Consider the following 14,051-nt stretch of genomic DNA (forward strand, 5'->3'; position numbering starts at 1 on the left):
ACTCCAAGTTACTAAACCACACGAGTAGGCAACCTTGATGACAAAGGGGAAGGTTTTTCAACTGATCCCTTAACAAAAGAAACTATCTCCTTATATAGACGGAGAGAACTAAAGTGGATTTGAAAATATGTGAAATCCACCACTAATACAAAAAGTAACCTCTATGATTGAGGTAGTTGTGAGTCATTATCTCTATAATTAAGATTCTTGGATGAGTCATCATCTTGATCCTCTTTATCATCCTTATCATCTTGATCTCCATGATTGAGATTAGGGCAAGACCTTTGATGGGTTTGGTCCCATAGCATCTTTTGTTGACGAAGAGTTTTTACTCTTATCCTATGCAGGCGGCAGCTGGCGGCATCCCATGCATGTGACTTTATGGAAAATGGCCGCAAAAAATACTGTATAAGCCTGGCGTGATATGACAAATAGGCCAACTGTAGGCCGGAGGATAAGATTTCCTCTGTAGCTTTTGGACGGACTTGGCCGACGAATCTGGAACAGATTTATCTGTCATAGTCATATCCTGCAAAATTATTTCTTTTTAGATGTTGCTTTAAATGCCTGCAACATAAGATTAATATATTCTTCCGGATCCTCATCGGGTGGCTGACTATCCGGTAGGAATTCATTAGCATTATCATCATGCTCGATACTTGTAAAATCATCAATATCTTCATCTTCTACTGCTGACGGTTCCGAAACGGATATGTTGTCATCGACAGGATGAGAGAAAGATGTGCCTTCATTGCACTTAGGATCTATAGAATCTTTCATTGATTCTAATAATTTTTTCATAATATCTTTTTCCGATATATTCGGAATCAAACTCTTCAATTGAATTTTGAAACTTGCAAATAAATTGTCGGAGTCATAATGGACTTCCGGGACGCAATGCAATCCAAGATTATTTTTGTTTTGCATGATAGCAGACTTAATTTCTACGACTTTTGTATCAATGTTGGAGAAATTTTTCCACCAACGAACATGAAATGTTCTTAATAACACTGGTAGGCATTTATCATTAAAGCCTGTAGCACAATTCCATCTCCATATCCATGATAAGGAAAATACCATAAAGAAGATAAGACTGTCCCAATTCTTTGGGGATTTTTCAAAACCCAGAGCTTTATGCACAGGACTGGATTGAGTCCATTTAACAAAACAAGCCGTAATGGGCTCAGGTAATATTGAAATGGGTGGCTCAAATTTGTTCCACCATGCAAATACCCAACTGGGTAGAGGTAATGACCTCTCAAAAGACATTCTTTTCCCATTGGAAAAACCATAAATGTCTATGGGAGAGATTTTGGTAATAAAAGGTATTATACCAAGAATCCATATAATCCCAATAATTAAATTCCTTATCATTAGGAAGATTAGCTGCTTTAGCTAAATCAAATTTTCCCCATGTTGAGGGATGCATGAATCTTTGTATTGTACATTTACTGTACGCTCTTGGGCTATCCCATTTAGCCACGTTTGTCAGTGTATGATGCACTGATATAGAATTCAGGTGAACCAAAATAGATTCAAAGGAATACCATCGTTTTCCTGCACGGATGGTACAGTAGGCTTCTCCAAGCCATTTCTGTAACATCTCCCAGGAATCCAATGTACCCTCAAGATCCTCTTTATTGAGGAGCAGAATGGTCTCCGTATCCGAAAGAGTAATATACTCTGGTTCGACTTCAAGTCTTTTTATACGACACTGGGGCTTTGCCCTTCTTGTCTGAGGAATTTCCTCTTTCTAGATTCTTTCGGCCTCGGCCTCTGGATTGTTGATTACCACGTCCTCTCAATGGGAGTGGATTGCCCCTTGCGGGGTTATACATGATTTTGACCCTGGAGAAATTCACGGGTTAGAAAATCAGGTAAGGAGTTTAATTCTCCTTTGATATGTTCTATATCAAAATCAAAGGCACTTAATTCCGCCTGCCATCTGGCAAAGATTTGTTTGGAAGTAAGATTCTTCACATCCTTCTTAAGAATCGATTTGGCTGCTGAACAATCAACTCTTAAAAGGAATTTCTGATTTAATAAATCATCCTGGAATTTATGAATGCACTTAATTATTGCCAATATTTCTTGTTTAACAGTGGAATAATTAATCTGTGCATCATGCCAACTACCAGAGGTAAAGCGAACAAGTTCTTCTTTACCAGATGGATTTCTTTGTTTTAATATGCCACCATAGCCTATATGGGAGGCATCTGTCTCTACAACCTTCGGATAAGAAGGGTTGGTAAGGTTTAGACAAGGAAGTTGTTTGACCTTACTTTTGATTAATTGGACTGCCTGGGTATGTTTGGTAGTCCAAGGCTCAGGATTCTTTTTGAATCGTTTATGTAATATTGCGGAGTCTTGGGCAAGATGAGGATAATAATCCGCAATATAATTGAGACTTCCTAGAAATCTCTGAAGTTGAGTTTTTTCCAATAATTCATCAGGAAATTTGGATGCAAACTCAATGCTTCTATCAATGGGAACGATTTTTCCCTTGTGAATATTGTGACCTAAAAATCTAACAGAGGTCTGAAACAATTTCATTTTCGGCGCCGATATCACCAACCCATGTTTTCGAATAACTATTTTGAAAACATGTAAATGCTTAAAATGAGCATCAATAGATTCTGAATAAACAAGAATATCATCAATATAAACAATGGTAAATTCAGAATAAGAAGCAAAGATATCATTCATGATATTTTGAAATTCAGATGGAGCATTTTTCAAACCGAAAGGCATAACATTCCATTCAAAGTGACCAAAAGGCACAGTGAATGCAGTTTTATATTTATCCTTTTCATTAATTTGAATTTGCCAATATCCAGATTTCAAATCAAATTTGGAAAAGATTTTAGCAAAAAACAACCTGTCTAATAAATCTTTTTTATTTGGGATAGGATAGCGAATCCATCTTAAACAGTCATTGAGTGGTTTATAATTAACCACTAATCGAGGAACACCTCATTCCTTTTCTGCATTTTTATTGACATAAAAAGCCGTACAACTCCATGGGGAGTAAGATTTTCTAATTAATTTCCTATCCAACAGATTTTGGATTTCTTTTTTGCAAAGGTCTAGTAAGGCATGTTTCATTTGACTAGGCCTTGCTTTGGTGGGAATGGTTCTTTCATTGAACCCATCAATATATGGTAAAGACACAATATATTTATGTCGATCCCAAAAAGCTGTAGGAATGTCACTACAAATTTCTTGGGTTAATAACTTCTGAAGAGAACTAATTTTCTCTTTGATTTCTATAGTTTCCAACTGCTGTTCAAGGGTTAAAAATTGTATTTCTTTATGCAGGAAACTCAGATGATGTTCTTTCACATTTCTCAATTCGGAAATCTCACTGATAAAACTAATTTGAGGAGGAGATTTGAAAGAGAAATAAATAGGTTTATTATTAACCTGACCATGACTCCCATGGTTGTCAATGCCTTTAATTGGCATGATTTTCTCCAAAAAGGGAGTTCCTAATATGACTTGTTGAGTCATATTTTTGACTAATAAAAAGTCAGTAATAATGCACTGATTATTAGTGCATATGGAGGCATTATCCAATTTATATTTAATCTTCATTTTGTCTCCATTAGCATTAGCTAAAGTTTGAGTTGTTTTCTCAAAATAGTGGGTTGGAATTAACCCTTCCTGGATGCAGTTTAAGTCTGCTCCACTATCAATCAGAGCTGTTAGTTTAGGAATGACAAAGTTCTGATCAATAACCAAATTAATAACAGTATGCCATCTTTGATGGATGACTTTGGTGATTTGATTCAGAAAAGAAGCATCAGATGTCTTTTCTGGAGGCAAATGTTTTTGTTCACATTTTTGTTCAAGCTTTTTATACAAAGATTTTAAGTCTTTTAATTCTTGCCTGATTGCTTTAATTTCTCCTTGTAATGAGGCGATGGATATTGGTTGTTTAGAAGAAGTTTCTTCTTCATAACGACCAATAATTTCCTTCAAAGAATAAGGTTTCACTCCTTGGATGGGTGGGATAGTCTTTGAAGCACTTTGAATTTGATCAAGATATTCTTTAATTAAATCTCTTTGTGTGAGGATTTTCCTCCTGACCAATATTCTCAAGCATACGTTGTTGCATAGAGGTAAGAACATTAATCTGATGCATTTGGGCCACAGATTGTAAGTGAGAACAACTACAATCTGGTTCCTCCTCTGATTGACTGGATGAGGCATAATCAATATCATCCCCAGAATCAGAATTTAAGAGAATTTTAGCCAACTGAACTCTCAATCCTTCATCAATTTGAAGTTGGTTCAATTTCTCTTTTGTTTTGCATCTATTTGAATAGTGGCCTAATTTACCACATTTATAACAGACAATTTTCTTTTTGTCTGGAGGATTCCTTCTAGGAGGATATCTCTGACGAGGAGGTCTCCTAGGTTCCAGACGAGTCTTTTGATGAGACTGTCTTTTGGGATATCTCCTATTCTGATGTGAGTAGGGTTTCGGTCTCTTAGAATGAGAGGCCTTTCCTTTGCCCTTCCTTTTGATGGGAAGGTTGGGGTCCTGTGTCACAAGCAAATTGGTCACAGAACTCACGAAGCTCATGCTTGCCAGTCAAATTCTATTGCTTAAGCTGAGCCTGAAGTTTTAAATCATTACATAAGGCCAGTCCTTCTTGGATAATAGCACTAGTAAGGAGACCATATGTATATTGATGGTAGTTGATACTTCCAACTTCATTACCTATTCTCTTTCTTACTTTGTTAGCAAAAAGAGTTGGTAATCCATCAATGTATTTAGCTTTCCAATATTCATTATTGGCATCCGGTCTTTGCATAACTTTGGTAAGGAAAACATCTTTATACCATTTGAAATGGCTAAGAGTTCTACAACGTAAGTTTTGCAAAACCTCTCTTCCTTTATCTGTTTGGGAAGTCAATCTTCCAATAAAATGATGAACAATACATGAAATTAAGGTATAAACTGCATCGTCCTCGCCAAGGTATGCGGGACCAGCTTCAGTTTTGATAACCTTTTTAGCATTATAAATTTCATGATGTTGTTCATTGGTGAGGATATTATCCCACCAACCTTTGAGGATTCCAGAGAACCCAGCAGTTAACATTTCTGCTATTCCTTGATCGGAATTCTTATGTTGTCAACAGATGGTAGCATACATTAACATTCGTTGACAATGTTCCATTACCTGATATTCAGATAAGCCATCTATATTCCATTCATAGATGGTTTTCCCATCATAGGATTTTTGGTCTAGATAAATATTTTCTTCATACATTAGGTCCTGAGGGGTAGGCCTATGGTAATAAAGTTTATGATCTAGAGCCCATTTCCGAGTAGATTTTTTCGAATAATCTAATTTCTGAATACTCGGTTGATCTTGAATTATTTCTTGAAGAATTTCTTCAGTCTGTCGAATATTAGTTAAACGAAAATCTTGAAGATTTTGGGTTTGACCAACATCAGAATCAGAATATGCTGAAGGAGTTAAATCTTCAGTATTATTTTGCGATAAAGACTCTTCTTGAGATTCTTCATCCTGTGATTCGTCAGCTTCCAAAACATGGAGACTTTTACGAACCGCTTTGGCCTGGGCGTCATGAGCCTGTTGGGCGTGCTTAATTTGATCTTCGGATAGATTTAATTTTCCAAGCCGCAATAATAATTCTTCGACTACCTCTGAATTATCATCCAATTTAAAGTTCCTGATTGGAACAGGGGGTTTGATGAGTGGTTTATCATTCATCAATAATGGTAATTTTCGAGAAGTTAAGTCAAAAGGATTTTGACAATATTTCTCGGGTGGATCTTTGTCCAATAAATCTTCAATTCGAGTAAGTTGTTGTCCAATTGTTTGAAGATTTAAATTGGTAAAGTTGTTTTGTCTCCTGATCTGACCCATAGGATTTATGGTGATTTCAGGATTTACAAAAGCAACTGCTTCCACAAATTCAGGGGATTTCCCTAAGGACTTGGAAATTCAAGTCGAATCGGATCAGTAGGAGGATGAACTGATCTGATATTGATACCAGACATTAAATGCCATTCTTTCGTAAGGGTAGAAAGAGTGGGGGCAGTGGAAGAAACTAAGGGTCTTTTTTCCGCCTGCTTGAGTCTGGTTTGCGTGAACCAATCTACAAAAGACATAATAATCTTATTTGTTTCCAAATAAAGATAAAAGTCAGTGGAGAATTGCATGCGTTCTACGGCCCCATAGGTGTCAAAAAACGAATTTTTGAAACCTAGATTATTGGGGAAAATACAGAAAGAAAAATGAAATATAGTACGAAAGTTGAATTAGAGAAAGAAAGGCAAAAATTATAAATAAAGACAAAGTATAAAAAAGATACAAAAAATAAAAAGAAAATTGAAATATAGAAAAAAGACGAAATGTAGAAAGAAAGATGAAATATAGATAAAAGGCAAAATAAAGGAAAAAATCTGAATACTCCAGTATCCTAGTTAGAGCTAAGCTTACCTTTCCCGATAAACATTCCATCGTCCTAGATGCTTTAGTAGATTCTGGATGTACTAAATGTATCATTCATCGGAGACTTGTTCCCCGCCAATATATCAAACATACATCTAAGACCGTTCTCAGTCAGCAGGTAGATGGTACTTATAATCCTTATACCCAATATTTTGATAATGGCCAACTCCAGTTTTTTACCAACTGCTCTACCTTCTCCGCCTCTTACCCTTTACCTCTCACTTGGGTCCGCGATCTGAAACTCAAAGTAGACTTTATCCTCGGTCTGAATTTTATTCTCCATAATAATGGCTCCCTTACGATTTCCCGCGACTATCTCCACTTCCACAAAAACTCCAGTATAGTTCCCGTTCAGACCTCTTACTCACCTACTATTTCCCCTTCAGCGGAGCGTGGTGGCCCCAGTACAACAACCGCAACAAAAGCTGCCACTTGTCAATGTCCAATTTTAGGCAGCTGTAAACAAACCACCAACCCAGCAACCTTACAAGCCCTGGCTCAACATGTAGAAAATACTTTAGACAAAATAGATAATAAACTTTTATGTTATGAAGATATTGTAGACGTTCCTATATCCATAGGAGATGTTACAACCACTAGAGACACATCAGATTCAGAATTAGCAACTCTTTCTAGTCCTCCCCAAGATTATCCGGAAGAATTTATGGAAGAAACAGAAGATTTTGAAGATTGGATTGAAAGAATGATTGAATTAGATTATACTTTCTTAGACACAGAAAAGTTATATTTGGAAATAATAAATATCAACCATCAAGATAAACACCAATTACAACAAATCATAGATAAACTTGATAAATTAGAATATTTTGGAGAAAACCCTCTTAAATATTGGGAAAATAATCATATTCAATGTAGATTAGAATTATTAAATCCCAGCTATATAGTTAAAACAGCAAACATAGAAGCCACTAATCTAGATAAAGAAGATTTTAAGATGCATATTAGTGAATTATTAAAATTAGGAATTATTAGGAAATCTATCAGCCCTCACAGGTCTGCTGCTTTTATAGTAAGAAAACACAGTGAGCAGAAAAGAGGGAAGTCAAGAATGGTTATCAACTATAAAAGATTAAATGACAATACTGTTACAGATAGTTACAATATTCCAGATAAAACTCAGCTTATTAACAAAATCCAAGATAAAAAGATATTTAGTAAATTTGATTGTAAATCAGGTTTTTGGCAGATTAAAATGCATCCAGACAGTATAGAATGGACAGCTTTTACCTGCCCAGAAGGTCATTTTGAATGGTTAGTGATGCCCTTTGGTTTAAAAAATGCCCCAGCTATTTTCCAGAGAAAGATGGATAACATATTTAGAAAATATGATAATTTTGTTCTGGTATATATTGATGACATCCTAGTTTTTAGCAAAACTATTGAAGATCATATAGGACATCTACAATTAGTATTAGCCACTTTTATGCAAGAAGGCATAATAATCAGCAAAACTAAAATCAAACTATTCAAAGAATATATAAAATTTTTAGGAGTGAATATAGGAAAAGGACAGATTGAACTACAAGATCATATTTCAAAAAAGATTTTAGAAATGCCCGATGACTTGTCCGACACAAAACAGTTACAAAAGTTCTTAGGCTTAGTAAATTATGCTAGACCTTTTCTTAAAGACATTGGTAAATTGATAGGACCTTTGTATAGCAAAACTTCTCCTAATGGACAAAAATTTAGTCAAAAAGGTTAAAGAAAAAGTAAAAACTCTATCCAAATTACAGATGCCCTTAGATTCTGACTATCTTATTATAGAAACAGATGGAAGTAATCTCGGATGGGGAGGAGTTTTGATAGCAAAACCCCATCAATATAGTAATAAAGAAGAAGAACGTATCTGTAGTTATGCAAGTGGTAAATTTAAAGAAAAGGGTAACATGAGTAGTATTGACTCAGAAATCTTAGCAGTAATTTATTCTTTAGAAGCTTTCAGACTATTTATTATCAATAAACCAGAATTTACTTTAAGAACTGATTGTGAAGCTATAGTCAAGTATTTCCAAAAAAGTAAAGAAAATAAGATTAGTCATAGAAGATGGTTAAATTTGGTAGATATTATTACTGGTAATGGTTATAAAGTAGTTTTTGAACATATTAAAGGAAAAAATAATAGCCTTGCAGATTCTTTAAGTAGAAGATTTTTTGATCAAAAATTTATTTCTTGACAGATGGATTTTCCAGCATCTTCTCGGTCCACTTCTTCTTCTTTTAAATATAATAATTATGGTCAAGAATTTTTATGTTTTGGTGGTCAAAAGTTAGTTGTTTTCCCTAAGTCTAATATTACTTTCAAGACTTTACCTACAGTTACAGTTACTAAAGAAGAACAATGCCTTTTAGACAATCTTTGGTTAGCCTACCAAAGAATTCCCAAAGATCAGAAGTATTTCCTTGCTAGTCTCAACGGTCTTTCAGAATACTTTACCCAGAAAAAGAAAGGTTTCAATTTCTATGTTGTTTTCCAAGGTCACACTCCAGGAGTCTTTCATTCCTGGACGGAAGTTGTTTCCAGTATTCAGAATTACCAAAGGCCAGTATACAAAGGTTTCAATAATCTTCAAGAAGCCCTAGAAGCAGCAAAATTAACAATAGGAACAAATTATTATATTGCTCCTTCCCTCAGACATCTTCGAGAAGACCAAGTTACTTACAGTGTAGCCAAGGATACTAAAAAGATCATTTTTTGTGATCATTGTGAGACTCTTACCAAGACTATTCAGAGGTTAAATGAAAAAAGGAGATTATTAGAAGAAAAGAATGATTTCCAAAAAGAATATATTGAGACCCTAGAAAAAGAAAACAGGATGTGGAAAGCGAAGGCAACAGGTACGTTCTGCACTCAGCTCCCTACTAGTGAAGGGTTTTCACTAGCTAGTCCGGCTCAAACGGCAGCCGGTAAAGACATATCAAGTCCGTTGATGGCTGGGCATTTGCCAAAAATGCCAGAAGAAAAAGAAAAAGAAAAAGGAAAAGAAAAGCAGACAAAGACTCTGGTAGAAAAAGACGAAATCAAAAAGATGATGGATGATTATTTTACACAGTACTTAAAAGAACAAGGCTATGGATTGAAAAGTTCTTCAGACTCTTCCAGCAAGACCGGGTCCACTGGAACTCAGACACTCCAGTGTTATTCCCAAGAAGAAGATGATTATGAATATGACTCTGAAGCTATCCAGAATCTTCTCACTACAGAAGGCAAATAAAAGAAAAAGATAGAAAAACCATCAGCATTATTACCAGCAGACAGCTCACCAAGACTTATCAAGAAGAATCTTATCCAAACGTGAGAATTAGTTGAAGACAGCTCACCAAGACTTATCAAAAAAGAATCTTATCTAAAGCGTGCAAGACAAAGTGTGCAAGACAACTGGCGTGCAAATCTTATCAGCATCCTCTACTTTTATAAAGAAATGACAAGGCAACAGAAGCAAGTGTGCAAGACAACTAGCGTGCAATCTTATCAGCATCCTCTACTTTTATAAAGATAGATCTTATCAGAACTTTATGTCAAGTTTGTAATATCAAGTTTGTATTTTTCTTTTTTGTAATTTTTTCTCTTTTGAAAAACACCGAACACCTGGAAAGCATAAAGGATCAATCACTGTCGATGGGGCCCAATGAGCACCCGGGTGATTCCCTTTGCCTCCTTGTGTCGGCACCGTTTGGCTATAAATAGCCCCTTTGTAAACATATTCGATATGAATGAAAGCACGGTTTGAGCATACTCCCTTGCTGCTTCCAATGTCTTTCATGGCCTTTCTCTTTTCTTTCCAGTAATCGTTCCTGAACTCGCTCTTGTAAGTCCTTCTTTCTTTCCTTCTTCAATTCACTAGTTTTCCGGGACCTTCCTTAGGGAACCTCCTACTCTTGTCTCTGTAATAATTTTCACTTACTTCAGTTCATCTCTTGCGGACAGAAAAAGCATTGTGTAATCCTTTGAGGGTTCACGGTCCTGAGTTCCATTTGTTTGCCCGCTTATGTCTAATGTGACCAAGGGCTTTGTGTTAGTGGAATGTTGAAGGAGCCCGTGCCCAAAGCTTATTGCTAGGAAAGCACACACCTCTGTTCGTCCCGAGTGCTGAGACTTGCTGGAAATTAGAAAAAGAGACTGAGTATGGAGTTACCCTAAGGAAGTTTTATTTCTCATATAGCCTTCTTGTTTATAGTTCTGTGTGTTTATGCTAGTTCTGTGGATTACTATTGGTATCATCGTTCTTGCCCTTATCCTTACTGCTTTCATTGTTTGTTAGACAGTTCTGTTTGTAGTAAAATCCAGTTCCTCAGATTGGGTATATTAGGCTGGAATACCACTGGGTGAGGGTTCTACCCTGACAGCCGCCTCTGGTCCCAAGAGACCTTCGTCTTACGGGACCAAGCGTCGCTCCCGGTTGCTACAACGCCGCCGTACCCTCTCTTTATGTATATTTGGCTTGTTTCATTTTTATTACACCAGTTTGCTAGACTAGTACTCAGATACTTGCCTCCTTGTTATATATATATAAGCCTGTTTTATAATACTTTGCAGCAGTACGCTTTTATTTTTGCATAATAGGGTTTTATAGTTATATTTGGCTTTTAAGCATTCTTGTGTTAAGACTTTTTGAATATTTTGTCTGGATTCCTAGAAACTTAGAAGACTTATTAGCATCAGATATTTTCTTATTTATTGCTATTATAATCAAGTGTTTGGAAAAAATATATGATCTTTGTTAATATTGCACTAGTCATAGTTTTCAGTAATTTTATAATTTTTAGTTTTATCTGTTTTGTTTTATCACTTAATCATTATATTAGAATCTTTGAAACACCTAGACCTATTATTATCCCAAGAACACCTAGAAGTAATTCTGGGGAATTTATTCGTCTTAAAACTTGTCTTCTAGGTGTTCTTGGGATAATAATAGGTCTAGGTGTTTCAAAGATTCTAATATAATGATTAAGTGATAAAACAAAACAGATAAAACTAAAAATTATAAAATTACTGAAAACTATGACTAGTGCAATATTAACAAAGATCATATATTTTTTCCAAACACTTGATTATAATAGCAATAAATAAGAAAATATCTGATGCTAATAAGTCTTCTAAGTTTCTAGGAATCCAGACAAAATATTCAAAAAGTCTTAACACAAGAATGCTTAAAAGCCAAATATAACTATAAAACCCTATTATGCAAAAATAAAAGCGTACTGCTGCAAAGTATTATAAAACAGGCTTATATATATATAACAAGGAGGCAAGTATCTGAGTACTAGTCTAGCAAACTGGTGTAATAAAAATGAAACAAGCCAAATATACATAAAGAGAGGGTACGGCGGCGTTGTAGCAACCGGGAGCGACGCTTGGTCCCGTAAGACGAAGGTCTCTTGGGACCAGAGGCGGCTGTCAGGGTAGAACCCTCACCCAGTGGTATTCCAGCCTAATATACCCAATCTGAGGAACTGGATTTTACTACAAACAGAACTGTCTAACAAACAATGAAAGCAGTAAGGATAAGGGCAAGAACGATGATACCAATAGTAATCCACAGAACTAGCATAAACACACAGAACTATAAACAAGAAGGCTATATGAGAAATAAAACTTCCTTAGGGTAACTCCATACTCAGTCTCTTTTTCTAATTTCCAGCAAGTCTCAGCACTCGGGACGAACAGAGGTGTGTGCTTTCCTAGCAATAAGCTTTGGGCACGGGCTCCTTCAACATTCCACTAACACAAAGCCCTTGGTCACATTAGACATAAGCGGGCAAACAAATGGAACTCAGGACCGTGAACCCTCAAAGGATTACACAATGCTTTTTCTGTCCGCAAGAGATGAACTGAAGTAAGTGAAAATTATTACAGAGACAAGAGTAGGAGGTTCCCTAAGGAAGGTCCCGGAAAACTAGTGAATTGAAGAAGGAAAGAAAGAAGGACTTACAAGAGCGAGTTCAGGAACGATTACTGGAAAGAAAAGAGAAAGGCCATGAAAGACATTGGAAGCAGCAAGGGAGTATGCTCAAACCGTGCTTTCATTCATATCGAATATGTTTACAAAGGGGCTATTTATAGCCAAACGGTGCCGACACAAGGAGGCAAAGGGAATCACCCGGGTGCTCATTGGGCCCCATCGACAGTGATTGATCCTTTATGCTTTCCAGGTGTTCGGTGTTTTTCAAAAGAGAAAAAATTACAAAAAAGAAAAATACAAACTTGATATTACAAACTTGACATAAAGTTCTGATAAGATCTATCTTTATAAAAGTAGAGGATGCTGATAAGATTGCACGCTAGTTGTCTTGCACACTTGCTTCTGTTGCCTTGTCATTTCTTTATAAAAGTAGAGGATGCTGATAAGATTTGCACGCCAGTTGTCTTGCACACTTTGTCTTGCACGCTTTAGATAAGATTCTTTTTTGATAAGTCTTGGTGAGCTGTCTTCAACTAATTCTCACGTTTGGATAAGATTCTTCTTGATAAGTCTTGGTGAGCTGTCTGCTGGTAATAATGCTGATGGTTTTTCTATCTTTTTCTTTTATTTGCCTTCTGTAGTGAGAAGATTCTGGATAGCTTCAGAGTCATATTCATAATCATCTTCTTCTTGGGAATAACACTGGAGTGTCTGAGTTCCAGTGGACCCGGTCTTGCTGGAAGAGTCTGAAGAACTTTTCAATCCATAGCCTTGTTCTTTTAAGTACTGTGTAAAATAATCATCCATCATCTTTTTGATTTCGTCTTTTTCTACCAGAGTCTTTGTCTGCTTTTCTTTTCCTTTTTCTTTTTCTTTTTCTTCTGGCATTTTTGGCAAATGCCCAGCCATCAACGGACTTGATATGTCTTTACCGGCTGCCGTTTGAGCCGGACTAGCTAGTGAAAACCCTTCACTAGTAGGGAGCTGAGTGCAGAACGTACCTGTTGCCTTCGCTTTCCACATCCTGTTTTCTTTTTCTAGGGTCTCAATATATTCTTTTTGGAAATCATTCTTTTCTTCTAATAATCTCCTTTTTTCATTTAACCTCTGAATAGTCTTGGTAAGAGTCTCACAATGATCACAAAAAATGATCTTTTTAGTATCCTTGGCTACACTGTAAGTAACTTGGTCTTCTCGAAGATGTCTGAGGGAAGGAGCAATATAATAATTTGTTCCTATTGTTAATTTTGCTGCTTCTAGGGCTTCTTGAAGATTATTGAAACCTTTGTATACTGGCCTTTGGTAATTCTGAATACTGGAAACAACTTCCGTCCAGGAATGAAAGACTCCTGGAGTGTGACCTTGGAAAACAACATAGAAATTGAAACCTTTCTTTTTCTGGGTAAAGTATTCTGAAAGACCGTTGAGACTAGCAAGGAAATACTTCTGATCTTTGGGAATTCTTTGGTAGGCTAACCAAAGATTGTCTAAAAGGCATTGTTCTTCTTTAGTAACTGTAACTGTAGGTAAAGTCTTGAAAGTAATATTAGACTTAGGGAAAACAACTAACTTTTGACCACCAAAACATAAAAATTCTTGACCATAATTATTATATTTAAAAGAAGAAGAAGTGGAC

General features: G+C 36.0%; 1 protein-coding gene across 3 annotated transcripts in view; it reads right to left on the bottom strand.

Annotated features, from left to right (window-relative positions):
- The window catches only part of LOC137944250 (E3 ubiquitin-protein ligase CSU1-like), a 61,265-nt gene that overhangs the window by 19,953 nt on the left and 27,261 nt on the right, over positions 1 to 14,051 (bottom strand). Inside the window, exon 1 of one of the 3 annotated variants that reach the window (XM_068789873.1) lies at positions 6,480 to 6,663. The exons of the other annotated variants lie outside the window; for them this stretch is intronic. Coding sequence (XP_068645974.1) covers positions 6,480 to 6,495 — 16 coding nt within the window. The 5' untranslated portion in view covers positions 6,496 to 6,663. Of the gene's footprint in view, positions 1 to 6,479; positions 6,664 to 14,051 lie in introns of those variants that run through there. 3 annotated transcript variants of the gene reach the window in all.

Source organism: Aristolochia californica, unplaced genomic scaffold (assembly GCF_029961685.1).
Source record: "Aristolochia californica isolate CCGP_79_NKW_82.1479 unplaced genomic scaffold, dmAriCali1.0.hap1 SCAF_11, whole genome shotgun sequence".
Classification (NCBI taxonomy): domain Eukaryota; kingdom Viridiplantae; phylum Streptophyta; class Magnoliopsida; order Piperales; family Aristolochiaceae; genus Aristolochia; species Aristolochia californica.